Source organism: Coregonus clupeaformis, chromosome 24 (genome assembly GCF_020615455.1).
Source record: "Coregonus clupeaformis isolate EN_2021a chromosome 24, ASM2061545v1, whole genome shotgun sequence".
Taxonomy (NCBI): domain Eukaryota; kingdom Metazoa; phylum Chordata; class Actinopteri; order Salmoniformes; family Salmonidae; genus Coregonus; species Coregonus clupeaformis.
Window position 1 is genome coordinate 10,111,471 of NC_059215.1, and position 27,901 is coordinate 10,139,371.

The window sequence follows — 27,901 nt, forward strand, 5'->3', positions numbered from 1 at the left end:
TGTCCATTATTTAATGTAGATTTCTCTCTCCTTCTGTTCTACCTGCATGGTGTAAACAGATCATCAGGCTTTCTGGAGCATGCCCTGTGTTTCCCACAGAGAGAGAGAGAGAAAGAGGGAGAGAGAATGGAACAAGAGAGAGAGCAAGAGGGGGAGGAGGGGTAGCAAATGAGGTGTGGGCAAAAATATGGGGAACTAGGGGAGGGGGACTAGGGGAGGGGGCCAGAGCCTACCCCTGGAAAGCCAGAGAGAGAGAGAGAGAGAGGGAGAGAACAGTGTTGCATCCAGTAGAATCCTATTCAGCAGCAGCAGACATGCTTGATAGTGCGGTGTGTTAATCAGCAGGCTCCTTACCGCTGGGCAGGAACGCCTTTGTGTTTCCCACTGCAGTGGGGGAGCGCATTTACTATCGTGCCTGATGGGAGAAGCCAAGACAATCCTCCAATCAGCCGTCAGTGATTTCTATCATCTTCTGAGTGTGCTGATTGTGATTTATATCCAACCTGAGAGAGGCACAGCACTTTACACTCTGGCTCTATAAACCACCTGGATGGATTCCTCCCAACGCTTTTGTTCCTAATTGTGGATTTTTTAAAGAATGACCAACAGACAAAAGGTGGATTATTACTACAGATCTGGTGCCTCACATTCTTAATTTGATGTTATTTTCTTCCTGCAGTAGAAGATGGATAAAGTTTCTTTTTTTGGGCTCTAGTTTGAGCTTTGTTTTTGTTTGTGAGGACACAGAGTGACAGAAGTCCTGCAAGAGGAAATACTCTCATTTTCTATCATTTCTCATCACTACATTTTGCATCTCCTCTCCTTCTTTCCTCCCTGAGTCTGTAGAATCCTGTATGAGTCCATACCTGTTAGACTCATTCACATGACAGACTGTGGGTCTCAAACTAGAGGTTTTACAATAGTGGCCAGGTAAGAATTAGAATTCACATACATCCTCATGCGATGAAAGGCTGTATGTGGAGCTGAAAATGGTGAGTGTAGGAACCGTTGGGACATTTGACACGCCTGTTTGGCTTTCAGCACCTGCTGTGACTGTCTAACACAGTTCTACAGCTAGACTGGTCTTGGCTCTAGTGCTTACTGCCTAGCCTAACAGACTGGAAGGGGTTGTTACAAGTGTGTGTGTGTGTGTGTGTGTGTGTGTTGATCTTTTATATTGGAGTTGGTTATTTATTGTGTGTATGTGGCAGTGTCAAGGATAACACTGAGTGTCTGGAGATAGTACAGGTGGGTGCAGTCAGTGAGGCTTTGAGGTAGGATTACAGAAGCTAACACCTTGTTTCTGACAGGAGCATGGCTGGGCAGAGGTTTACTTTTCAAAGCGTACAATGTTGAGTGGTGTCCAGACTGCAGGGTCTCCTGTAGGAAGTACTGATGAGACTTAAAGGTTTAACCCAGGTAATGACACAGACAGAGAGTGGGTAGAGATACAGACTCTGTAAATGGTTACAAGGTTACAGTATAATGCAGTACGTTTCCACTTCAGCATGCATTATCTTAGAGGCTAATTAGAGAATGGGTGCAGGATTTAAGTCAATACACTGAGCTAGTCCACTTAAACAGGTGAAGGATGAGTTGAATGAGAGATAGGAATGAGAGAGGAGGAAGAGACAGACTTTCAATGAACACATTTCAATGAGGAAAACAAAGCCCCTTAAACCTAATCTTTCAAATGAAAAGCATATTATTTTACACATGGCTTATCATTGGTGGTCTTAATGGTGACTAGTCTTGATTTCTCCAATAGTCCTGCAAACACAACATGCAATTGATCCCTTAGTGGATTTGATATTGATTTTTGCACATGACTGAGTAGGAGGGTTCCTGTTCTCTGCCTAACAGGCATATCATTTAATTATAATCTTCCATTCAGTGACACCTCAGAGCAATAGCCTCCAGTGTTCCAGTTGATTGGAAATACCCTGGTTTATTTAATCAATGAGCCATAACTGTCAAAAGAGCTGGCTAGAAACCTGAAAGAACACCTGAAGCTGAATCTACCAGTCTGTCTCACACACCTTCAGCAGACAACTGTCTACTTTCCTCAAACACTCCACAGTGATAATTTACATGACAAACATTTTGTATGTAGACGTGTTCAGTGAAACAGCTTTATCCTGAAAGTGGTTCTTAGCGTCTGTTATTCTGACAGATACACAACGTCAAGCAGAGAGGTGTAGTTGAGACAGCGGTTTCCTCATGTGTTGTTGCCTCACTATGATACGTGTGCAGGTGTGAGAGTTATTGGGTTTCGTGTAGCCAATACACACTGCTAATCTTATCTCGACAGCCAGGGCTTGAGATGCAGGCAGTAGGATAGATTGTTCAGTGGGCAGATTATCTCTCTCTCCTCTTGGTCTGTTTCAATGGAGGTAAACCAGAAGATGTCAATGACCCCAAGCACCAATGAAAAAATACTGAGGAGTCCATTGATCCTGAAAAGGTGAAAGTACCAGAGCAAAAGAAAAGTGAAACCTGAGAAAAAGGCCTTCAGATGGATAACTTATCACACAAGCCAGACTCGAGCAATCCTTCTAAACCTGGAAAGTGAAGAAGGTGGGAAACTCGAGTGGGAGTGTTAGGGAAAAAAGAGGGAGAGAAGTTCTTTGATATCGTTGCCTGTTTGCTGAAACTTAGAAAGAGTTTATTTAAAAGAGTGCTGAGGATTAGCTGAGCTGAGCGTGAGACCAGGGAAAGGCGTGGGCGAGTTCACTTTGAGTTCCATTGGGAAAAACGTCTCAGCTAGTTGAGAGAGACAGTTCACATGGTGAGACTGTTCAACAGAAATTAGGCAGAATTAGGCTGCATACACTTTAGATCTAGGTCACACACATTATTATTATTGACAGATGATTTAATAATTATTGAATAGTTATGATGGACTGTCTTAAATACATTACAACACAATAACACTGATCAACTGTCAGTCTTTCCTTCCAACCCATCCTCAGCTCCCTTGTCAAGTTACTCATCTCTCAGTACACCCCCCCCAACCCCCCGTCCCGTCCCCGTCCCCCCGGACTCACCAGTCCAAAAGTCATAATGGAGTCATGCAAAACCTAACCTGAACATAACCACTCCACACTTATGAAGACATACAAAGATATTTGTACTCTGCGATGGGGACAGAAACAGATGGGAGGACATCCAAAACACTTTTCTAAATGTATGGATTAGGTTTGGATTGTAAAACCTGAAATCTGAAAAGAGGAGAGGAACAGGCCTGTTTTTGGGGAGAGAGAAACTCTGGCATCCATAATCCACAGTGCCCTGACATAAGAGGGGTTGACAATCAGGACCTGTAGGTCCGTGGGGAGCTCTATGACTGCCACACCGAAAGGGAGAGAGAGGTGTTTTGAGGTACTGTTCTCCTGGACTGGTTTGGCCCCGCCTGGCCTGAGTCCAGGTCACCATGGGGTGTAACATGTGTGTGGTTCAGAAGCCTGAGGAACAGTACAGGGTCATGTTCCAGGTGAGTCTCTCTCTCTCTCTCTCTCTCTCTCTCTCTCTCTCTCTCTCTCTCTCTCTCTCTCTCTCTCTCTCTCTCTCTCTCTCTCTCTCTCTCTCTCTCTCTCTCTCTCTCTCTCTCTCTCTCTCTCTCTCTCTCCTAGCCTACTGTAACACCAAGCCTCTTAACATTCTCCTCTCTCCTCCTCTCTTGTCTCTTGATACTGCCACAGCCTTTTCATATTGACACCTCTCTGATACAGTGGCTATCTGTCTGCAGTCTGGTGACAGTATGTGTTGTGTGTGGACATACAGTGCCTTCGGAAAGTATTCAGACCCCTTTACGTTTTCCACATTTTGTTATGTTACAGCCTTATTCTAAAATGGATAAAAAATATACAAAATCCTCAGCAATCTACACACAATACCCCATAATGACAAAGCATAAACAGGATTTTAGAAAAACAGAAATACATTATTTACATAAGTATTCAGAACCTTTGCTATGAGACTCGAAATTGAGCTCAGGTGAATCCTGTTTCATTGATCATCCTTGAGATGTTTCTACAACTTGATTGGAGTCCACCTGTGGTAAATGAAATTGATTGGACATGATTTGGAAAGGCAAACACCTGTCTATATAAGGTACCACAGTTGACAGTGCATGTCAGAGCAAAAACCAACCCATCAGGACGAAGGAATTGTCCATAGAGCTCAGAGACAGGATGGTGTCGAGGCACAGATCTGGGGAAGGGTACCAAAAACTTTCTGCAGCATTGAAGGTCCCCAAGAACACAGTGGCCTCCATCATTCTTAAATTGAATAAGTTTGGAACCACCAAGACACTTCCTAGAGCTGGCCACCCGGCCAAACTGAGCAATCGGGGGAGAAGGGCCTTAGTCAGGGAGGTGACCAATAACCCGATGGTCACTCTGACAGAGCTCTAGAGTTCCTCTGTGGAGATGGGAGAACCTTCCAGAAGAACAACCATCTCTGCAGCACTCCACCAATAAGGCCTTTATGGTAGAGTGGCCAGACGGAAGCCACTCCTCAGTAAAAGGCACATGACAGCCCGCTTGGAGTTTGCCAAAAGGCACCTAAAGACTCTCAGACCATGAGAAACAAGATTCTCTGGTCTGATGAAACCAAGATTGAACTCTTTGGCCTGAATTCCAAGCGTCACGTCTGGAGGAAACCTGGCACCATCCATACGGTGAAGCATGGTGGTGGCAGCATCATGCTGTGTGGATGTTTTTCAGCGGCAGGGACTGGGAGACTAGTCAGGATCGAGGCAAAGATGAACAGAACAACGTACAGAGAGATCCTTGATGAAAACCTGCTCCAGAGCGCTCAGGACCTCAGACTGGGGCGAAGGTTCACCTTCCAACATGACAACGACCCTAAGCACACAGCCAAGACAACGCAGGAGTGGCTTCGGGACAAGTCTCTGAATGTCCTTGAGTGGCCCAGCCAGAACCCGGACTTGAACCCGATTGAACATCTCTGGAGAGACCTGAAAATAGCTGTGCAGCAATACTCCCCATCCAACCTGACAGAGCTTGAGAGGATCTGCAGAGAAGAATGGGAGAAACTCCCCAAAAAACAGGTGTGCGAAGCTTGTAGCGTCATACCCAAGAAGACTCAAGGCTGTAATCGGTGCCAAAGGTGCTTCAACAAAGTACTGAGTATAGGGTCTGAATACTTACAGTGAGGGAAAAAAGTATTTGATCCCCTGCTGATTTTGTACGTTTGCCCACTGACAAACAAATGATCAGTCTATAATTTTAATGGTAGGTTTATTTGAACAGTGAGAGACAGAATAACAACAAAAAAATCCAGAAAAACGCATGTCAAAAATGTTATAAATTGATTTGCATTTTAATGAGGGAAATAAGTATTTGACCCCTCTCCAAAACATGACTTAGTACTTGGTGGCAAAACCCTTGTTGGCAATCACAGAGGTAAGACGTTTCTTGCAGTTGGCCACCAGGTTTGCACACATCTCAGGAGGGATTTTGTCCCACTCCTCTTTGCAGATCTTCTCCAAGTCATTAAGGTTTCGAGGCTGACGTTTGGCAACTCGAACCTCCTGTCCCCTTAGCAGAGAAACACCCCCAAAGCATAATGTTTCCACCTCCATGTTTGACGGTGGGGATGGTGTTCTTGGGGTCATAGGCAGCATTCCTCCTCCTCCAAACATGGCGAGTTGAGTTGATGCCAAAGAGCTCCAATTTGGTCTCATCTGACCACAACACTTTCACCCAGTTCTCCTCTGAATCATTCAGATGTTCATTGGCAAACTTCAGACGGGCAAGTACAGTGAGGGAAAAAAGTATTTGATCCCAAGTACTAAGTCATGTTTTGCAGAGGGGTCAAATACTTATTTCCCTCATTAAAATGCAAATCAATTTATAACATTTTTGACATGCGTTTTTCTGGATTTTGTTGTTGTTATTCTGTCTCTCACTGTTCAAATAAACCTACCATTAAAATTATAGACTGATCATGTCTTTGTCAGTGGGCAAACGTACAAAATCAGCAGTGGATCAAATACTTTTTTCCCTCACTGTATGTAAATGTGATATTTCAGTTTTAATTTTTTATAAATTAGCAAACATTTCTAAAAACCTGTTTTTGCTTTGTCATTATTGGGTATTGTGTGTAGATTGATGAGGGGAAAAAAAGTAATACATTTTAGAATAAGGCTGTAACCTAACAACATCAAGTCAAGGGGTCTGAATACTTTCCGAAAGCACTGTATCTCGAGTCATGCTCAGCCACAGCTCAGTCACAATGCTCAGGTGGCACCACCTGTAGCAAGAGAGACGGGCGTCAATATGCTGACGTCATATAGGTCTAATCTCAGTCATCCATCACAACCAACTGACAGATAATTTGCATGCTCAATTGTTTCAACACCCCATCACATGAACAAGCTGTGCATGTATTAATTACAATTATCAAACTATTGATGAACGATTCAAAGCAATAACACCCACAAGCAATTACAGAGGTGCTCACAGTAAAATGACCATGAACAATGTAATTACAACCACCATAATGATGATGGACTATTAGAAAACAAAAACCTAATGAGAAAAATAACAATATCATCATTATTATTGTGACAAAACGAATAATGCAGGAATATTCATTATTATCTTTGTATCTGACAAAGTTGCATAATTCATTAAATGGAGGCATTGTAGCTCAGCGCCAAAATAGTTATTGTCAACGGGGTGCATTGAAGGGTTGCCACGGTTACAGTCTCAGCAAACAGCAACATTTGGCAACTGAGAGATCTAGGTGTGCTCACATGTACCATGTGCATGTAGCTTTTGCTTAGTGAGTTTGTGGTAATGCCTGTGAGACTGAATAAACACACCACATAAAAAGATCATGCCCAGGAATCAGCTTCAATATCCATATTCTCATGTATCAGAAGTATCACAACATGCATAGGGATGTATACTGTATGTATTGTTATACTATTGTTATGGTTGTATGTCGAAGAGTCAGGACATGTGAGTCTGTGCCAGTTATCAGAGTTGCATCTGGTGCCTGAGGCAAAGCCAAGGAAGAGAACAACAGGGGACGACATGACTGCAAGTGGTAGACTAATGAGTCAGGCAAAGGAAAGGAAAAGACAGAATGGGAAAAAGAAAAGGGGGAGGGAAGGAAGGAAGGAAGGAAGGAAGGAAGGAAGGAAGGAAGGAAGGAAGGAAGGAAGGAAAGGGCTATTTTTCTGCTGTTTGCCCTCAGACGACAGGAGTAATTGATTTGAGCGCTTCACAGAGCAGGGATGAATAGGTAGGCTTGAGTGACTTCGCTGATCCACCGGGTGTTAGTGTGTCTGCGTGCGTGTGTGTATGCGTGAGTGCCTGTGTGTGTGTGTGTAGTCTGGAGCATGTAAGGGAGACTGGCGGTAAATTCATTGACCCTATTACAGAGGTCAGCCTTGATGACAAAGACCACATAAACAGATAAAACTACACTTTATGGAACAGCACGGACTGTGAAGAGACACACACACACATACACACACAGGCACACGCACACGCACACGCACAGCATTCGCAAACACATGCTAACACACTCTACACACACACATTTTAATATTGTTATTTTGCTGTATTATTGATTTTGTATTGTGAATATGTTATGGTAGAGTAGTGTGTAATAAGGTGTTGTGTTATGTATTGTTTTATTGTATGTAAATTGTGGTTGGACCCCAGGAAGAGTAGCTGCTGCCGTGGAAGCCGCTAATGGGGATCCATAATAAATACAAATACAAATGCAGGGTCAGTGTGTATTGATATAGTGGAAACATCGAATCACTTCACTGATCAAGCGTTCAAACAATTGTGTAATAAGCGGTGCATAAAGGTATGCCCAAGGGAGTGAGCTCTAACAACACAAAAGGTGTTCAGCTTTTATAGACAACAAAATCCACTGGCAGCCTGTGTGAGCCACTGTCTGAGATCCAGACAGGGAGTGGTGGGGAGTAAAACAGTGGTGGTATATCACTGACTCCTCTGCCTGGGCAGAAGACCGCTGTTCTCTGTCCCGTCTGGGTGATGTAGCATGGAACCTGTTTGTATGCACTGTGGTCCAATCAGTCTGTATCCAATGCCTCTAGAGTAGAAAGGCACAAGAGAGCCTCTGCCTGGATAAAAGGAGCATACACCAACACAGAACTGAGACACATACACCACTGTTCTATTGGCAGAAACATGGTTACCGTCAGTGCTCCCATGCAACCTGGTAAGGCCAGATGGCAAAGGGGTGCCAAGAGGAGCACATAGGCATGTAGCTAGACCATCAGCATTCCAAACAGAATACACTGACGGTTTGATAGTAAAATATCTTATCCTTTCATCCAAAGGCTGAAATGTTCATTTAAATAAAATTCTTAAATTAAAAGAACTCACCACATGTCAAAATTGTAAATACAGAATTTCTAACAGAACAGATGGTTGATTGGTCTAAAAACTCCATGATGCCAAATAAAAGAGAACAATTTCACGGTTTTCTTAAACACTGCATGTCTCTTGAGGTTTTGTGCTTTGTTCTGGGCCTGGTTTCCCAAAAGCATCTTAAGGATGAACTGAGCCTTAAGATGCTTTTGGGAAACCGGGCCCAGGGATTTTCACAAACATGCATAAATACACATCCAAATTAGACTCAGTGAAACAAGTAATTCTCTGCCATTCATGTACAGTAAATGCAACATTACACTGACATTACAATGCAACATTACACTGACATTACAATGTAACATTACACTGACAGTGTTAACAGCAATGCAAGAGAAGAAACAGACAGTTTTGTCTGTCTGACCCAATGATTTATACACTAGATGACTGATGGGTGCGCTGTGTTGAAGCCCCTGTGCCTCCATCATGGCACTCCTCCACCTTGTAAAAAATATTTTGGAAGCTATAGAAATGCATTTAATGTCTACATTTGTTTTTGCCACGTTTATTCTGTTAGACACCTTAATGCAGCCTTTCTTAAAGTATGCTACATTTACATTTTAGTCTTAAGATAGCTAGGTGGGACAACCACATATCACAGTCATAGAAAGTACATTGTTCCTCAATAAAGTAGTTATCAGCTAAGTCAGTGCTAGTAGTACAGGGGGGAATAAGACTGACTGAGATGTCTTTTTTAAGATACTCTTTGAAGAGGTAGGATTACAGACATTCTCGGACGATGGGCAGGGGGAAGCTGGTTCCACCATTTGGGTGCCAGGACAGAGAAGAGCTCTGACGAGGCTGAGCAGGAGTTGACTTCCTGTAGGTGTGGGATGGCCAAGAGACCAGAGGTGGCAGAACGGAGTAGAGTTTGAGCATAGCCTGAAGGTAGGGAGGGGCAATTTCCTTGCTGCAGTTCCCCTTGCTGGTTTGAGCATAGCCTGAAGGTAGGGAGGGGCAGTTCCCCTTGCTGGTTTGAGCATAGCCTGAAGGTAGTGTAGGGATGGGAAGTTCCCCTTGCTGCTCCATAGGCAAGCACCATGTTAATGTGGGTCACAACATATCAGAATGAATAAATAAAAAAACATTACTGTTGAGAGTTAGAATAGTAGAATACACAAGGTGCATTTAAAAATTGTGATTGTGCCTCAGTACATTTTGTCTTGTTATGTCAGTCACTGACAGTCACTCAATTAGCCATGTTAGCTAACAATTTTTAGATTGTTAAATTAGTCTAGCCATTTATCTAAACTTGAAGTAATTATGGCCGAATACTGTCACGTTGTCAGGCGTCAGTGTGTAGCGGTAGGACGGAGTTAGGCGCAGGACACAGAGTTAGTAGACAACGTACTTTACTCCTAAATAACAAATGAACATAAACTCCACGCAGGGAGGACATCCCCAATAATAACACCAAACATAGAACAAACAAGCACACAACACAGTGGGAGCCAGAGAGTTAAATAGGGAACAAATCATAGCCATACTGGGAACCAGGTGTGTACAATGAAGACAAAACAAGTAGAACACAGAAACATAGATCGGTAGCAGCTAGTACTCCGGTGACGACGAACGCCGAAGCCTGCCCAAGCAAGGAGGAGGATCCGTGACACACGTGCCAAGGGGCTCCCATTGATTTTGCCAGTCACTCTCACTCAGATATCATATTAACATGGCATAAGTCATGGCAAAATGGGTAGAATTGCAGGAAATTAGCTGTAAAACTGATTTTTTTTTTTTCTGCCCTATGGCAAAACGAGTAGAATTGCATAAAATGTGTTATACAATTGCAACATTTTCTCTCCATCCAATGGCAAAATGTGTAGAATTGCAGAGCACTAAAATGTTCCTCTGTGAGGTGGGGGGCCCCCTCCCCTCAACCAAACCTAGCTTATGGCACCGGAAAGGGGTCATGTTTTCATAAGGAAAACACAGAATTTCTCATTTAGGGCCGAGGCTGAAAAAATTGAAGAACCCCTGCCTTAATACATAAACTACTTTGAAATGAAATTATGTGAGCTAAACATTGAACAAAAAAAATATATAAAAAAACATTTTCCTTAAAGTACAATGAACAAAAATATAAATGCAACATGTAAAGTGTTGGTCCCATGTTTCATGAGCTGAAATAAAAAATCCCAGAAATGTTCCATACGTACAAAAAGCTTACAATAAAAGGCCACTTTAAAATGTGTCATTTTGTCACGGTGGGGTTGCTGAGGAGTATTTCTGTCTGTAATAAAGCCCTTTTGTGGGGGAAAAACTCATTCTGATTGGCTGGGCCTGGCTCCCCAGTGGGTGGGCCTGGCTGCCAAATGGGTGGGCCTATGCCCTCCAAGGCCCACCCATGGCTGCACCCGTGCCCAGTCGTGTGAAATCCATAGATTAGGGCCTAATTTATTTATTTAAATTGACTGATTTCCTTATATGAACTGTAACTTAGTAAAATCTTTGAAATTGTTGCATGTTGCATTTATATTTTTGTTCAATATATAATTTTTAGAGATTACTAATGCTACTATCCCCACTACAACAAAAAATACTTAAATACATGTAATTTTGTCCTTTTTAATTTAAATACTGTAGAATTCCATTCATTCCTATGGAGGACTGCTGCTACTGGGGAGTGCCAATATAGCTGACCGGTGGCTTCAAAGCCTCTCAATGGCCAGTACATAGCATCAGCAATCCATGGTTTACGTACAGCATTGGTCTGAATACATGCTTCTCTTGCTGGAGGAACTTATTAATGCGTTGCTGGCTGGTGCCATGTCTTACACAGTACCCACCGACATTTGTATGTCTGCCTCCCTATGTGTTTGTATTAAGCATTAGTTTAACTATTAGTTGTACTATATGTGTAATGCATAGCAAACTAACCAGAACATGAATATACCTACACAACACGGTGTGAGCCCAGTCTCCATTTTGTGCTGCACCAAACACCCACCCACCCCCCTTCAGTCTACCCCTCCATCTACCCACCCCCCCTTCAGTCCTCCCCTCAGTCCCCCCCCTCCCCTCCCCCCTCATGTCTCTCTCTCTCCTCTCTCTGTAGAATGGGTTTCAATGGGAGGCTGTTGCCATGGCAACTGTAGTCATTAAACAAGCCTAAAATGTTCTTTTTCACACTGACACGTTCTGACATACACACTGTGCAAACACACACAGATAGCCTGCTGACATATTTACTGTGAGCGTGTACGCATGGGCATGTGCATGCACACACACACACACACACACACACACACACACATGGATCACAGATTGTATTATATTGACATACACCACAACAATGAGTACAGTGATATGACAACTTGACAATGAAATTGACTTTGCCCTCTGACAGACTATCTAAGCCAATATCTGTCTCTCACATTCTCTCCCTTTCCTATCTGATCTGCTCGTCTTCTTCTCTTCCTCTCAGTATCTGTGAATTGATTGACTTCTTCTCTGGCTACAAATATCCAAACGGCTCCACATAGTCACACATGCCCATTCCACTTTCTGTCTCTCTCTAAGAAATACTAAGTCTCAACACAGCAATATTCACACATAGACAAATATAAACCGGAGCAACCTGATTACTTCTCAGTGAGGGTTCGGGGTCTATGGGCATCCAAAGAGAATTATCTGTAAACGGAAATATCTGTTGACTCTCACTAATTGGCTTGGTACTCACCTCAAAACCCTATTATTCGTCCACTCATCTGCCTCTTTACCATGGTGTCTGGGAACACCTCTCTCTGGTAAAGCTTATGTGTATGATTACAGTTTTTCTCAATTGCTAAAACACTAAACCCTATTGTCTGAATCAAATGCTCAGTTGCCTGAACCCACTGATTGAATCAATCACTCTTTTGGCAAAACCATAAGCACTTTTCACCTGTTTAGACATAACTTGCCAACACATTTTCATTGTGATGCACCCGTGCTGCATAATGGTGAGCACAGGTGACAAAAAGTCAAACACAATTAGAGCACAGGTGTCACCACTTGAACACAACAACTCAAAATTGATCACACTTGTGGCTAATGATGTGAGGGAACATATACAGTAAGCCAGTTCAGAGAGCACTGGTTTGTGAGGCCCTACAATGCATAGAAATCTGAGAGGAAGAGTTTGTGTGAGAGGAGGTCGAGGTGGTCGAGGTGGTCAGCGAAGACAAAGAACAGTAATATCTGATGAAATCAGAGCTACTGTGATTGACCATGTTCTTGTCCATGGTATGAGCATGAGGGAGGCTGGACAAAGGGTACAACCAAACATCAGTAGATTCACTGTGTCCACCATAATCCGAAGATTTAGAGAAGAGAACAGGTAATTACCTTTTTTTGACATTATAGTACAGTATGTAAATGTTGACAGCAATTACTGTATGACATACTATATACTGTACCACAGTATACTGTAAGTAAATATATGTTTCAGTACATCACTGTACCAATGTACTGTAGTATTGTAATGGAGGGTTGGTCTAACTGTTTGTAGGCCTAGTATTCCATGTATATTTTTTGTAACTCCATGTTCTCTTTTTGTAGAATTGAAAGACTGCCACATGGGGGTGGGAGGACAGGTATGTTCTCCCCACACCAAGAGACCCTAATTGTTGATATGGTCCTTGAGAACAATGCCATTAAACTGAGCGAAATTCAGCAGAAGATCATTGAGGACCATTTAAATTTTGAGGGTATCAACAGTGTCAGCCTCTCTACTGTTGATCGTGTCCTCAAGCGCAACAGACTGCGCATGAAACAGCTATACAGAGTGCCCTTTGATCGCAACTCAGACAGAGTCAAAGAGCAAAGATTCCAGTATGTACAGGTTGGCATATATCCAGACACATTCAATGTTGATTACTCTAAGTAGTGATTTACTGTAGTGGCCTAAATCACTTTTTCCGTATCACTTACAAAACTATATCTATTTCTACAGAGGGTTTTTTCAACTGGATGCAATGGAAAGACCCCATCAATACATCTACATGGATGAAGCTGGGTTTAATCTCACCAAAAGGAGAAGGAGAGGCCGTAATGTGATTGGCCATCGGGCCATTGTTGGTGTTCCTGGGCAGCGTGGTGGCAATGTCACATTATGTGCTGCCATCAGCAATCATGGGGTTGTCCACCATCATGCCAACCTGGGGCCCTACAACACTCACCAGCTCCTCATTTTCCTCAATCACATGCGAGATGCTTTGTTAGGGCAGCAGGATGAGCATCCCATCTATGTTGTTGTTTGGGACAATGTGAGTTTTCACAGAGCCCTCCAGGTTAGAGAGTGGTACAATATGAACCAAGGTTTTATCAATCTTTGCCTTCCACCGTACTCCCCTTCCTAAACCCCATTGAGGAATTCTTCTCCTCATGGCGGTGGAAGGTATATGAACGCCAACCTTACACCAGGGTAAATCTCCTGCAAGCCATGGGACTTGCCTGTGGTGACATAGGTGTGGAGGCATGCCAAGCCTGGATACGGCATGCCAGGGGTTTTTTCCCCCGTTGCCTGGCCAGACAAAATGTGGCCTGTGATGTGGATGAAGTCCTGTGGCCTGACCCAGTACGGAGACATGATGCTGTGGCTGAGTAATGCACTTATTTGTATATTTTTGTACTTTATTTGTATATTTTTGGGCTTACTGTACACAAGTGGCAAACGCATAAGATTTCTGTTTGTTTTTACAAGTGCTACATGTAAATGCACAAGATTTCTGTTTTGTCTTTTTGTACAAGTGCTAAATGCACAGTTTTTTTTTGTTTTGCAACATGCATTTAGCCTACAGTGAACAATAAACGTTTATTTCTCCAGCTTTATGTCCTGAGCATTGTGTTTTCTATTTTTCTACGTAGTGTTTAGTGACTGTTCAGTAGTGTTTTTTATTTTGATTGACTCGGGGCACGATTTGACAACATAGTTCAGTTTTGAGCACAGATTGAACTGTTTTGAGGTGAAAGTTTGGTTTTGCAAGAAGAGTCTGAGGTTTTGTGAATGTAGCTTGAAAATTGGGTTTTGTGTTCACAGTTAAGAGAAAAGGAGAGCAGCTTTCAAGAAATGTGTCTTAGCAATCCAGAAAAACTGTAAGTGTGTGTGTGTGTGTGTGTGTGTGTGTGTGTGTCAACAGCTGTGTTCTAGTTCTATCACCTTCCTGCTCGACAGGCTTCTGATTAGGTTGGAGGTCATAAAGGGAGGAGAGGGGGTTTATGGGTTGTATGTCTGGTCTAGTCAGACGTCAGTTTTAGCAGAGAGAGAGGTCGAGAGAGAGGTCGAGAGAGAGGTCGAGAGAGAGAGAGAGAGAGAGAGAGAGAGAGAGACATAATGGTGGGAGGAAGATGGAACATAGGGGAAATACATTTGTTTTCTTGGACAATAACAAATACATACAGCTCCAAAATAAGTTTGTAGAAACCAACAAAAATACATCTGCTTACTGGTATGCCTCCAGTATTGCTATTTACCCAAATACTAGTTCTTTTAATTTGTCCAATTGTTTTAGCAGTACTTTAATCAATGGCAGCTCATCGTTGTCCATGTGTCTGAGCTCCACCACTGCTCTATGTAAATGTTCCCTTGTCATATCAAATAGCTGGGGTTGGGATCAGAGGGCACTGAACATTTCTCCAGATTAATTGATTTTGTGAAGAGGTGACTTTTACAACCTTCAAAGCATGGGAGATGAGAAAAATCAATTACCCAACAAGTAGAATTCAATATGTGGAGGGCACATGCAGGGCACGGTCAGCATGAAGCCTGAACACAAATATGGAAGAAACCATGCAGACTTTTTATAATTAATTTTTATGCATATTTTTATAGTATTGTAAGTATTCATTGGGAAGAATGAAGCTTATGATTCGATACATTTTATAAATACTCCTTTACTGCTCATATGTTTGGGTGGGTGTTCACCACCCATTCCCAGTCTTTATCTTCATTTTATTTTATTTTTTTTGTCATTTAGCAGACGCTCTTATTCAGAGCGACTTAAGGTGTCAGCATTCTTCAGTTCGGCAATAGTACTGTTTGTCCATTTTGAGAAGCCTTAACTCAAAATAGTCAGAATTAATCTAAGATAACTGAAATCTGTCATTGATTTTGACGTTTTTGTCAAGGAGATCTTAGTTGCGCAAATTTGCTCCTGTAAAGGCGTCCGCATGCTTCCCAGCCAAAACATTTGGGAAGAGTTTGTGCATATATTATGATGACATTTTGTGAGGTTTCTGTCACAATGTGACATCTAACTAAGATGTATGGTGCAGTATTTCTAAATGTAAAACTGTGGATGAAAAGGAGTGGTCTCTGGTTGAAAAACAACAAAGACTTTACCGATGAATCCCTACTGTTGACCAATCACCGACGAAGGGGTGTGGACTTCGGCTATCAAACATTTTTGTGTGCCTGAACAACCAAAAAAAATACTTACCGAAGTCCAAAACGAACAAAAACGTCACAAAATGTGGTCATAATATATGCACTAACTCTTTCGAACTGTTTCGGCTGGGAAGCATGTGGATGCCTTTACAGGAGCAATTCTTCCCCTCCCACAGAGTCTGGTGTACTGTAGATAACATATCAATCTGCAGCTAAAATGTCTGAGATAAAACCTCATTAAGCCTCAACCACTAACACATCTCCCTGGGGGTTCCTCTGTGTGTTTCAAATATTTACCAACAAGCATGGAGTTGTGAGACATTCACACCCTCATTATTTACTTACAATCTACTATTCCTCGAAAGCTCCTTCCTTCACTCTCTCTTTGTCCTTGTCTTTCCTCACCCTTCATCATTTTACCTCCCCTTCCCCCTGTGCTGCTCTCCATCAGCGTCTCTCCCTCGCTTTTCACTCACCCCTTTGAACTCCCTGCTTCTCTTTCATCTCCCTCTCTCTTTCTCCCCTTCCCCTCGTTCCACCGCCTCCCCCACCCTCCCCTACCCTCCCCCACCCTGTCCCACCCTCCTACTGTGCTACTCCAAATATTGTAGGGTATGACAGGAATATATAATGTATCAATTTGCCTGTTGTTACATACACCTTTAGTGAAGGAATTATCAATAAATACCCTTCGCTCTGTCACCGGCAATTCGACTTGACTGTGATTGGATACTATGGGACACTGCTACACTTTTAGAAAAAAGGGTTCCAAAAGGGTTCTTCAGCTGTCCCCATAGGAGAACCCTTTGAAAAATCCTTTTTGGTTTCAGGTAGAACCCTTTTTGGTTCCATGTAGAACACTCTGTGGAAAGGATTCTACATGGAACCCAAAAGGGTTCTACCTAGAACCAAAAAGGGTTATTCAAAGGGTTCTCCTATGGGGACAGCTGAAGAACCCTTTTAGGTTCTAGATAGCACCTTTTTTTCTAAGAGTGTAAAGTCAGAGGTTATAGGTTATGAACTCAGCCGACAAAATTGACCAGTGGCTGTATAATGCATCACAACATGTCAAGATTAATTATCCTTCCAATCTAATGCACAACAACCATTAACCTGTACGAAGCCAACCTCAAAGCAATCTCACTGCCTCTCATTGATAATTAATGCAGCGGCACCCCCCTACATCCTTTTTCTGAGTGTTCTCAGACCTGTCAGTCATTGCCACAGGGCTATTCTTCTATATACCCTATCCCACATTGGTCCTGATGATGGTGTATCCTGTGTAGACAAACTAAGGGAATAGGAACCAGACAAAGAGAGAGGGGAAGAAAGAGTAGACAATACAAGAAAAATGCTTGATTCAGTAGCATGACAAGCTTTTGTAGGGGACAATTCCATTGACAAATGAAAAATACAGGTACGCTTCACACTGTTAACTCCATTTGGCATGGCCTGAGATGCCATGCAAAAAATTACGTTTCTTATTTGTCTTCAATTGAAATAACTAATTAAAAGGGAGAGAGAGAGACAGAGATGTATGGCAGGCCATTAGTATGGGAAGGACAAACAGGCAGGAGAAAGAAGCAGCTCAGCGAGAGCGAGAGAAAAGAGATGTGGAAATCCCCAGACAGCCAAGGTCAGTGTGTGACCATGAACGCACTAACATAATGTCTGTCTGCGTGGGTGTCTGTCTGTCACTTAGACCACCTCAATACTGTCTACAGCTCTCCATTAAAACACACACAAACGCACACGCACAAACGCACACACATAAGCACGTAGTCTATTCACACACGCACAGCTGTGGGCTCATGACATCAACCAGTGGATTCTATGAACGCCAAAAAGCGCATTACCATTTAATAAAAGAGGGGCATAAATGGTTGTAAAATGATTCACCTCTGAACAGATTTAATGTTGTGGGGTCTTGCATCAGTTGACCACGATCACTGCTTCTCCTCGGAGCCAGTTCAGTCACCCCCAGAGCAACATCCCTGCTGTTTCAATCAGATTCCTCCAGCAGATCTACACCCACTAATCCCTAATATTAAATCCCCCTTGATCTGCAGCAGACACCCCTTCAAATGAGGAAGTACCATGGTTGAACATGCCCAATGGTACAACTACCTGGGACAAAACAATCTGTGTCTCTGGTGGATTTGCAGTGAATGTACTAAAAGAAAAAGCCTGCAAAGCATTTTACTCCATAAGAATAAAATTATCAAAAAATAATAATATCCAGATCTGGTGCAAAATATTCAACAGTGTAATTTTACCAATTGCACTGTATGGAAGCAAGGTTATGGGTCAAACCTGTAATTACGATTATAAGCATTGGGAGAAAAAACAAATAGAAAATGTACATACAGAATTATCTTAAATAGCCAAAAGAAAGTACCAAATAATGCATGCAGAGTGGAACTCTGAAGATTCCTTTTAATTGTAAATATAAAGAAAAGGACAATTTTGGCACCATTTGAAATTAAGCCCCAAAACATCCTTACAATTCAAAGCACTAGAAACCCAAGAGCTGAACCCTGAAAAGAGTCACCTATGTCAGCTGTTAAAACACTAAACAACCGTATTATCCAAACACACAGGGAAATCAATCAGATTGTTATATACGATTGAAATACTTCAGGGAATTAATGTAACCATCATCCATTTACATTTTGTTGTTTATTTATTAGACATTCTTTCTTTTTATAATCTTTTTTTTATTGAATTAAATTTATCGACCGAAGATTACACAACATAACAGCGGTTGTGTTGTACCTGTATACATTATTATATGTACTATTATTATTACTACTGAAATGAACTGTATTTCATTATCCTCATTGCATCCTCACTGTCTTTACTGAAATGCTGTACCACTAAACTAGTTTGGCAATATATACAAATTGTATTTCATGCCAATAAAGCAATCACAGAGAGAGAGAGCGAGAGAGAGAGAGAGAGAGAGAGAGAGAGAGAGAGAGAGAGAGAGATAGAGAGAGAGAGAGAGAGAGAGATAGAGAGAGAGAGAGAGAGAGAGAGAGAGAGAGAGAGAGAGAGAGAAAGAGAGAGAGAGAACTGACTTCACAGACATGTAGATATAGGGAACTAGAGAGGGTTGATCTATTAGGCTGGGTTGGCACATGTTGATTTACACAGAGATTTATTCTATCCCTTACAAAAAAATATTGCAATTTTGAAACTGCAGTAAAAGTGCAGTAACTGCAGTCGAGTGTGGTATTTTGGAAGCCGTGTTTGCAGAATAACTGCAGTGTACTGCAGTTGAACTGCAGTTATACTGCACTCTAACTGCAGTTACATTGCAAAATTACTGTTGTAAAAATAACTGTTATTTTGGACGCAGTATTTGTAGCATACTGCAGTTATACTGCTCTCAAACTGCAATTATACTGCACTCTGACTGCAATCTTTTTTCGTAAGGGATGTGAGTTGTGTTGGTTGAAAGAAAGAGGATCATGTACAGCATGGTTAGACACATGCAGAGGGAGTTAGGACTAATACAAGGATTAGCCTGCCAACAGGCAATCTATGATCTCAACCAATATTAACCCATTTCCTTACAACAACATAACACTTTCACTTTTCCCACTGAACCTACCCTATTAACTTTCATTTTCTCTTCTCTAATGATTCCATTCCTCTCCCTCTCTCTCTCCACAGAATGGTCAAATAAGTAACATGCTGTGTTCTTTAGATGGAGAAGGTCGATTGAAGGTCTCAGTATAACGTTTTTATTCTCCCCCGCTGTATGCGATTTTTAGTTGGGGGGGGGGGTGTATTACTAATATACACTGAACCTACACATTTCTCTATGTGTTGAGGTGTATTGTGTTATTCTCTGTTCTCTTAATTGATGACTGAATGACTGAAATTGGCTTTGTGTTTTAGGTCTGTCTGTATGTTGTGTTCATCTATTCTCCTCCTCAGTCTTTGTGTTGTGGTTCCTTCTAACCTGGTCTGTCTGTGTCTAGTGAGAGCTCCGCTATTGTGGCTCAATAAATCTACTATCTATTATCCTGTTTGGTCTTTATATACACCTGTTTTGTAATCACACACCAGTCCAATCTCTACCACCCACCCTTGATCTTTCTCGCTCTATAAATTGCTTGTTTTCCTTTGTGTTACTCTCTCTCAATGTCAGTACATCTTCCTCTGTATGTGCCATGTCCTTGTACTCCTTTGTGTTTAATCATCCACCACTCCCCTACTCTTCCTTTCTTCTCCCCCTTTCTCCACCATCTCCTCCTCTTTAACCTCTGATCTCCCTCTGGCTAACCTTTGAACCCTCCCTCCTCTAGGTGAATGGTAAGGAGCTGTCTCGTCTCTCTGGGGATCCCACCCTGGATGTGCAAGACCCCTTGCTGTCTCACGTGTTAAGGAGGGGGGCCCGGCGGCGGGCGGGACATGCAGGGCGACTAGCGGGGCTAGACGGGACAGTAGCAGTGACAGGGGGGATGACTGACTGTGTGGACAGCGGCACTCAGACTGACATCAGCTTCCAGCACATGTTGACCCTGGGAAGGACCGCCCACAACCCATGTGGAGCCCCGCCCCCTCACCCGCCCCCCTCTCCTCCGCTGCCACCCATCCTGGAACCCTACCTGCTCAACGAGCTGTGAGTGGAGAGAGAAAGAGAGAGAGAATGTATGTGTGTGAGAGAGAAAGAAAGAGAAGGAGGGAGAGAGAGAGAGAGAGAGAGAGGGGGAGTGAGAGAGAGTGAGAGAGCAGAACAGAGAGAGAGAGGGAGAGAGAGAGGGAGAGAGAGATAGGGAGAAAGAGGGACAGAGAGAGAGGGAGAGAGAGGGTCAGAGAGAATTTGTGTGTGTGAAAGAGAAAAAGAGAGAGAGGTGGGGGGGGTGGAAGAGTTTGAGATTCAATTTACCCAAGATGTTTGAATGCGCTGCAGTCTGTATGTCTGACAAGAAAAAAATTGGGACACATGACATATTTTCTCTCATATCTTTTATTCTCAGTCTCCTAGAGCCTGAATATTATGACCCCAACAACTACTTTGACATCACTCAGCAGGAGGGGGATCTCAGACAGGATGAGTTAGAATACGAGGTAAGTCTCAATCGTCTTGTCAAATCAAATTGTCTACCATCTAATTCAACAACAATCCCATTCTTCATGCCCTCTCTATCTCCATTACCAGTGTTCAGGTGTTTAACTTGTCACTCAAAATGCCACACATTTCAATAGGAGGTGGAGCTGTATAAGTCTCGTCAGCAGGACAAGCTGGGGTTAACAGTGTGCTACCGGACAGACGATGAGGAGGATCTGGGGATATATGTGGGCGAGGTGAGGAGGATGGGAGTGAGGATGAGGGTTATCATTGCTCTGTTTGCCAGCTAACCTAATCCTCTCTCACTCCAGGTCAACCCCAATAGTATAGCTGCTATGGATGGCCGTATCCGAGAGGGAGATAGAATATTACAGGTAAGAGAACATTAGGATTGTTAAGAGAACATTTCAGACAAAGTTCTATATTATAGCAAGTCTATGTAGAAAAAAAGGTCAAAGTACATTTATGATGTGATTCTGTATCAGATAAACGGGGTGGACATCCAGAACAGAGAGGAGGCGGTGTCCATTCTGACCAGGGAGGACAGTACCAACATCTCCCTGCTCCTGGCCCGGCCCGAAATAGAGGTGAGAACCTCTCCCAGAACAAAACACCCAGCATCTGACATACAGATGTAGGATCTTAATTTGATCACCCTGTTACAGGATAATTTCCTGCAAAGAAGGACATTTAAAAAGGTTTAAAAAGGTTTCTGAAGTTTGTAATTTCCACTTTGAAATTTCAGACTTGAATTTCCCTTACAAAAAATTTATCAACACCTACAAAAATGTCAATTAATTATAATCCACATTTCCTGTTGCTGCAGGATTATTTTCCTGCTGTAGCAAACTGGCTCAAATTCCATACAAAACATCCATAACCACACCAACTACAGTATGTTACGTACACGTCTTTTTCACAACAAGAGCACCATTTACAATTTTCTTTCAAGTACAATTCAACATAGATCACCAAATTGATCAACATAGAATCAAAGGCAGATCAGATTGGTACCTCTATAACAAGGGGACATTCATGTAAAGGAAATAAGACTGGAGTTCTGCATCTCCCCCTACACTGTTTACCCAGGAAACAGGAAAGGTGAGAGGAGTAAAGAGGGAGACAGATGAGAGGACCGATAGGGGGAAATGGAGCGGGGGCGGGACGGATGGACAGCGAGCGTTAGGAGGAGGGCGAGGAGAGGGAGAGCCTGCTTGTTTTCAGTACGTGCCAATGTGGCATTGCTTTGTTTCCCTCAAGGTCACAGCTCGACAGACCTGAGGACACAGTCCCAGGACATCCCATAATATACACACCTCCAGATGGGGCAGAATAGTTTACCCTTTTTATACTGAGAGTGGTGCATTAGGCATAGACACAAACACAACACACGAGTTTGTACATGTTCTCTGAGACACACAGAAATTGGAATGCAGCCCACATTCAGCTAGAGGGCAGATTTAAGAGAGGGCCATTCAAATGTAGGTTGCTACCCAGACAGTCACGCACTGCACGTACCCTCATCTTCCTTTACTCATGTGGCGGCCTCCAATCTGCAGAGAGAAATGAGATGCAGGGTAGGCTAAAACTGAGATAGGATGACAGGATTCATATTGATAAAGCATTGTCTCACATAGGGAGGTGAGAGGAGGGGGAATCATCAGAGGGAAATATATGAGCAGAGATTAAAGGGGCAGTGCAGTCAAAAACATGATTTCCTGTGTTTTATATATATTTCCACACTGAGGTTGGAATAATACTGTGTTTTATATATATTTCCACACTGAGGTTGGGATAATACTGTGACATTGTGAAAATGATTATCCTTTTAGTGTAAGCGCTGTTTGAAAAGGCCGCCTGAAATTTCAGCTCGTTTGTACGGGTGGGTTTTTTGGACCGCCGACATCATCAGGCGGTATAAGTTAATAGACCAATAACAAAGAGAGTTTGCCCTCCTCTCTGCCAATAACAGCTAGTTTTCGGGTTATATATTCCTCCCATTAGGCTCCGACAATTAGGCCCCTCACTCAGGCCACTCCCATACAGTCCCAGCAAAATTCTTGCTTGACAAATTGCTTTTTTGCTAAGAAGCTATTTTTGTTTCTTTTTGACTATTTTAATTGAAAACAATCACAGTAAGGTATTTAATTGTTACCCAGAAATGATTTGATATTGAGATAAAAGTGGCTGAATTGGACCTTTAAGGGTTATTTCACCTGTATTGGGAAAATAGATGAATAAATAAATACATACATAAAGGAGTTGTTAGAATAAGAATAATCCAAAAGCCTGAAACTAATTAAATTAAAATAATTACAATTAAAATCAATTAAATGTGGTCAACTCCACTCTAAGGCGTGAATTGTTTGCTGAATTAAACCAGAATATTTACATACACATTTTATCAATATATCAGAGGATCTGAATAGAGGGAGCCTATCAAAACAAGCCATTTGTAATTATCCTACCTACACTATTCACTAGTAGTAAAAACACACTGAACAGACTGGTAATGTGTGTGTGTGCACGTGTGTGCATGCGTATAATTGGGTGGGTGTGCATGCATGTGCATATATTTACCTTTAGGCCCAATTTACCTATTCATCCAGACAACTCAGTGGAAAATACCCCTAAGTACAAAAATGCCTTTAAAATGGTAATGAACTCACACATTAACTTGGCTCCTTCGCCATCTAGTGACTGAGATAAACAATGACAGACATACAGTGGGGGAAAAAAGTATTTAGTCAGCCACCAATTGTGCAAGTTCTCCCACTTAAAAAGATGAGAGAGACCTGTAATTTTCATCATAGGTACACGTCAACTATGACAGACAAATTGAGAAAAGAAAATCCAGCAAATCACATTGTAGGATTTTTAATGAATTAATTTGCAAATTATGGTGGAAAATAAGTATTTGGTCACCTACAAACAAGCAAGATTTCTGGCTCTCACAGACCTGTAACTTCTTCTTTAAGAGGCTCCTCTGTCCTCCACTCGTTACCTGTATTAATGGCACCTGTTTGAACTTGTTATCAGTATAAAAGACACCTGTCCACAACCTCAAACAGTCACACTCCAAACTCCACTATGGCCAAGACCAAAGAGCTGTCAAAGGACACCAGAAACAAAATTGTAGACCTGCACCAGGCTGGGAAGACTGAATCTGCAATAGGTAAGCAGCTTGGTTTGAAGAAATCAACTGTGGGAGCAATTATTAGGAAATGGAAGACATACAAGACCACTGATAATCTCCCTCGATCTGGGGCTCCACACAAGATCTCAACCCGTGGGGTCAAAATGATCACAAGAACGGTGAGCAAAAATCCCAGAACCACACGGGGGACCTAGTGAATGACCTGCAGAGAGCTGGGACCAAAGTAACAAAGCCTACCATCAGTAACACACTACGCCGCCAGGGACTCAAATCCTGCAGTGCAAGACGTGTCCCCCTGCTTAAGCCAGTACATGTCCAGGCCCATCTGAAGTTTGCTAGAGTGCATTTGGATGATCCAGAAGAGGATTGGGAGAATGTCATATGGTCAGATGAAACCAAAATATAACTTTTTGGTAAAAACTCAACTTGTCGTGTTTGGAGGACAAAGAATGCTGAGTTGCATCCAAAGAACACCATACCTACTGTGAAGAATGGGGGTGGAAACACTGTTTTTCTGCAAAGGGACCAGGACGACTGATCCGTGTAAAGGAAATAATGAATGGGGCCATGTATCGTGAGATTTTGAGTGAAACCCTCCTTCCATCAGCAAGGGCATTGAAGATGAAACGTGGCTGGGTCTTTCAGCATGACAATGATCCCAAACACACCGCAAGGGCAACGAAGGAGTGGCTTCGTAAGAAGCATTTCAAGGTCCTGGAGTGGCCTAGCCAGTCTCCAGATCTCAACCCCATAGAAAATCTTTGGAGGGAGTTGAAAGTCTGTGTTGCCCAGCGACAGCCCCAAAACATCACTGCTCTAGAGGAGATCTGCATGGAGGAATGGGCCAAAATACCAGCAACAGTGTGTGAATACCTTGTGAAGACTTACAGAAAACGTTTGACCTGTGTCATTGCCAACAAAGGGTATATAACAAAGTATTGAGAAACTTTTGTAATTGACCAAATACTTATTTTCCACCATAATTTGCAAATAAATTCATTAAAAATCCTACAATGTGATTTTCTGGAGAAAAAAAATCTCATTTTGTCTGTCATAGTTGACGTGTACCTATGATGAAAATGACAGGCCTCTCTCATCTTTTTAAGTGGGAGAACTTGCACAATTGGTGGCTGACTAAATACTTTTTTCCCCCACTGTACCTCTAACATGTTGTATGAGGTTCAAAAGAGTACAATAAAATAAACCTGCTTAATTCTCATATGCTTCTTTTCCCACCTCAATGACACCTTCAACTCAATGCAACAACGGCCATCAAACAACATAAACACATTATGTGAAACACCTTCTACAACTCAGAATGACAACCAGCTGGACCCAGATGAACTGGAGCTGGAGGTTCTGGACAATGCCGTCCATCTGCCAATCCCCCATCAGCTGAGGAACGGGGCCTCCGTGCTCGATGCAGAACCAGGGGTCGTGAGTGGTGGTGGGGTGGGGGGCCGTGGGTGGGGTCACCGTGACTCTCCAAGCCTGCTCCACACGGTGCTGAGTAACAGCCAGGAGCTGGACAGCGGGGTGGGCCGTACGGACGAGAGTACCCGCAACGAGGAGTCCTCAGAACACGACCTGCTGGGAGACGAGACCAGCGCCCCCACCACCAACGCCACCAACACCCCCGGCAGCATGCGCAGGTTCCACTCTGGCCGGGGGGACAGGGACACCCCACCCCTGCTCCATGGTCACTCCACAGAGTTCCACTTCAGCACGGACTCTCTGCTGGGCCTGGACTGTCTGGGTGGGGGAGGAGGAGGAGGGGGGGGTGTTGACCTGGCAGGGGAGAGGGTCTACACAGCTGACCCAGTGATGATGATGCCTGGCCTGACGGAGGAAGAGTGTGAGCGGTACAGGGAGCTCCTGGAGATCAAGTGCTACTACGAGAAAAACGGCAACGCTCTTCTGCTGCTGGGGGAGCATGGGGGTCACGGGCAGGGGGGCGATGGGGGGGTTCCTCTGGATGTGAACAGGAATGAGAGCCTGATGCAGCATGAGATGGCCCTCCTGGAAGAGGAGCTACGCCACCTGGAGTTCAAGTGTCGTAACATCCTGAGGGCCCAGAAGATGCAGCAGCTCCGGGAGCGCTGTCTGAAGGCATGGCCTCTGGAGGAGGAGGAGGAGGAGGAGAGCGGGGCAGGAGGTGGGGCCGGGGCTGGGCGGGTGGCTCTTCTGGTTAGCGAGGAGTCCCGTCACCATGAGCTGTCAGACATTAATGAGCTCCCTGAGAGGGAGCGTTCCGACAAAGACAGCACCAGCGCCTACAACACAGGAGGGGAGAGCTGCAGGAGCACCCCTCTGGTCAGCGAACAGTACCCCTCCCCCTCTGCACATGGCCGCAGCAGCCTGGAGGGGGGAGACTCTGCCTCTTTACAGTGTCGGACCCCCAGCCGGCACAGGGAGAGGGGAGGCAGGAGGGGAGAGAGGGGGCAGGCTAACCTGAACCAGCCTTACTCCCCTAACTCACACAGGAGGGGAGCGGAAGCAAAGACCTCCAGCCTGGGTGGGGCCAAGTTCAGATCCCTATCCCGCGATGGGGCGGCCAGGAGGGGGTCGGACGGAGGCGCGGGACGCCCCAAAACCAATGGGACAGTAGAGGGAAGGGGAGGAGGACGTAGCGCTGAGAACAGCCCTTATCTGTCCCGCCGCCACTCTGGCTCCAGAATCCCCCAGCGCTACCAGAGCTGCATGCAGCTGAGGTCCCCCTGTACCTCCGAGGGCCTGGAGCGACCCAGGGAGGGCAGCGAGAGTCCCATGAGCCTGGGGAGCACATGCAAAGACATCCACCAGGGCCCTGTGTCCAAGCCCTCCTTACCCATCCCCCCTCCCCTCCCGCCACTGGCTTCGCCACGTATGGAGTGGAAGGTCAAAGTACGCAGCGACGGCTCCCGCTATGTTGCCAAGCGGCCCGTTAGGGACCGCCTCCTGAAGGCCCGGGCCATGAAGATCCGGGAAGAGCGCAGTGGCATGACCACAGACGACGACGCCGTCAGCGAGATGAAGATGGGCCGCTATTGGTCGAAGGAGGAAAGAAAGCAGCAGTTGCTGAGGGCCAGGGAGCAGCGCAGACGTAGGGAGTTTATGATGCAGAGCCGGTTGGACTTCCTGAGGGAGAGGGAGTCGAGTGGCGGTGGACAACACGGGGCTCCACAGGGACAGGAGCCCACTACCATCCTGGAGCTGAGCCACAGTAGGAGCCAGAAGAAACGGAGCCGTAGGATCCTGGACAACTGGATCACCATCCAGGAACTACTGGCGCACGGGACCAGGGCACCTGACGGGAAGAAGGTTTACAACCCTCTGCTGTCAGTCACCACTGTCTAATGTAGAGGGGAGAGGAGATAGATAGGTATAGAGGGAGGAAGACCAAGAGATAGGAAGAGAAGAGTGGAGAAGTAGTTTGTGGAGGGGGTTGATTTAGAGGAAAATAAATCCAACACAATCTGTGATCTGTCACTTCCATAGAGATCAATAGAGGACTCATTGTTATATCTGTGCCATTATAGCGTCTGTGACAGCATGGGCAGCTCCATTGAGGCTATAACCCATAGGAATCCCCACCCAGTTGACTACTTTATGGCGGAAGCCTTCAATGGCAATATCCATGCTTAAACAGGTTATATCCATGATTAGTTTTTTTTTTGTCTCTATGGTCACTGCACATAGGAGAGAGGGAGAGAAAGGGTGAGAGATGGAGAGAGACCGCACCACCTGCTGCTTAGTCACCACAGCCTGTGAGGAGAGAGGGAGGGAAAGTATAGTGCAATGTAGAAGAGCAGAACATAATTAAGCAATAAGGCCCGAGGAGGTGTGTATGGCCAATATACCACGGCTAA

General features: G+C 43.9%; 1 protein-coding gene across 3 annotated transcripts; it reads left to right on the forward strand.

Annotated features, from left to right (window-relative positions):
• Window positions 1-271: 271 nt before the first annotated feature.
• On the forward strand, window positions 272-27,826 carry LOC121538093 (PDZ domain-containing protein 4-like). 3 transcript variants are annotated; one of them, XM_041845870.1, is made up of 8 exons: window positions 272-616; window positions 19,492-19,545; window positions 20,130-20,446; window positions 20,805-20,895; window positions 21,034-21,132; window positions 21,208-21,270; window positions 21,382-21,483; window positions 25,371-27,826. In XM_041845870.1, the coding sequence occupies exons 1-8, from the start codon at window positions 599-601 to the stop codon at window positions 27,387-27,389; spliced, it is 2,763 nt and encodes a 920-aa protein (XP_041701804.1). In that variant the 5' UTR covers window positions 272-598; the 3' UTR covers window positions 27,390-27,826. The 3 variants fall into 3 exon arrangements, with proteins under 3 accessions (XP_041701804.1, XP_041701803.1, XP_041701805.1); XM_041845869.1 differs by lacking the exon at window positions 272-616 and adding an exon at window positions 3,022-3,493; XM_041845871.1 differs by lacking the exons at window positions 272-616; window positions 19,492-19,545 and adding an exon at window positions 3,022-3,493.
• The last annotated feature ends 75 nt before the right edge of the window (window positions 27,827-27,901 follow it).

Bases quoted from the DNA above. Each gene is read 5' to 3' on its own strand.
- LOC121538093 (XM_041845869.1), top strand. From the start codon at position 3,434: ATGGGGTGTAACATGTGTGTGGTTCAGAAGCCTGAGGAACAGTACAGG. The intron at 20,447-20,804 runs GTGAGTGGAGAG...TTTTATTCTCAG, and splicing joins CCCTACCTGCTCAACGAGCT to TCTCCTAGAGCCTGAATATT. The intron at 21,484-25,370 runs GTGAGAACCTCT...TCTACAACTCAG, and splicing joins TGGCCCGGCCCGAAATAGAG to AATGACAACCAGCTGGACCC.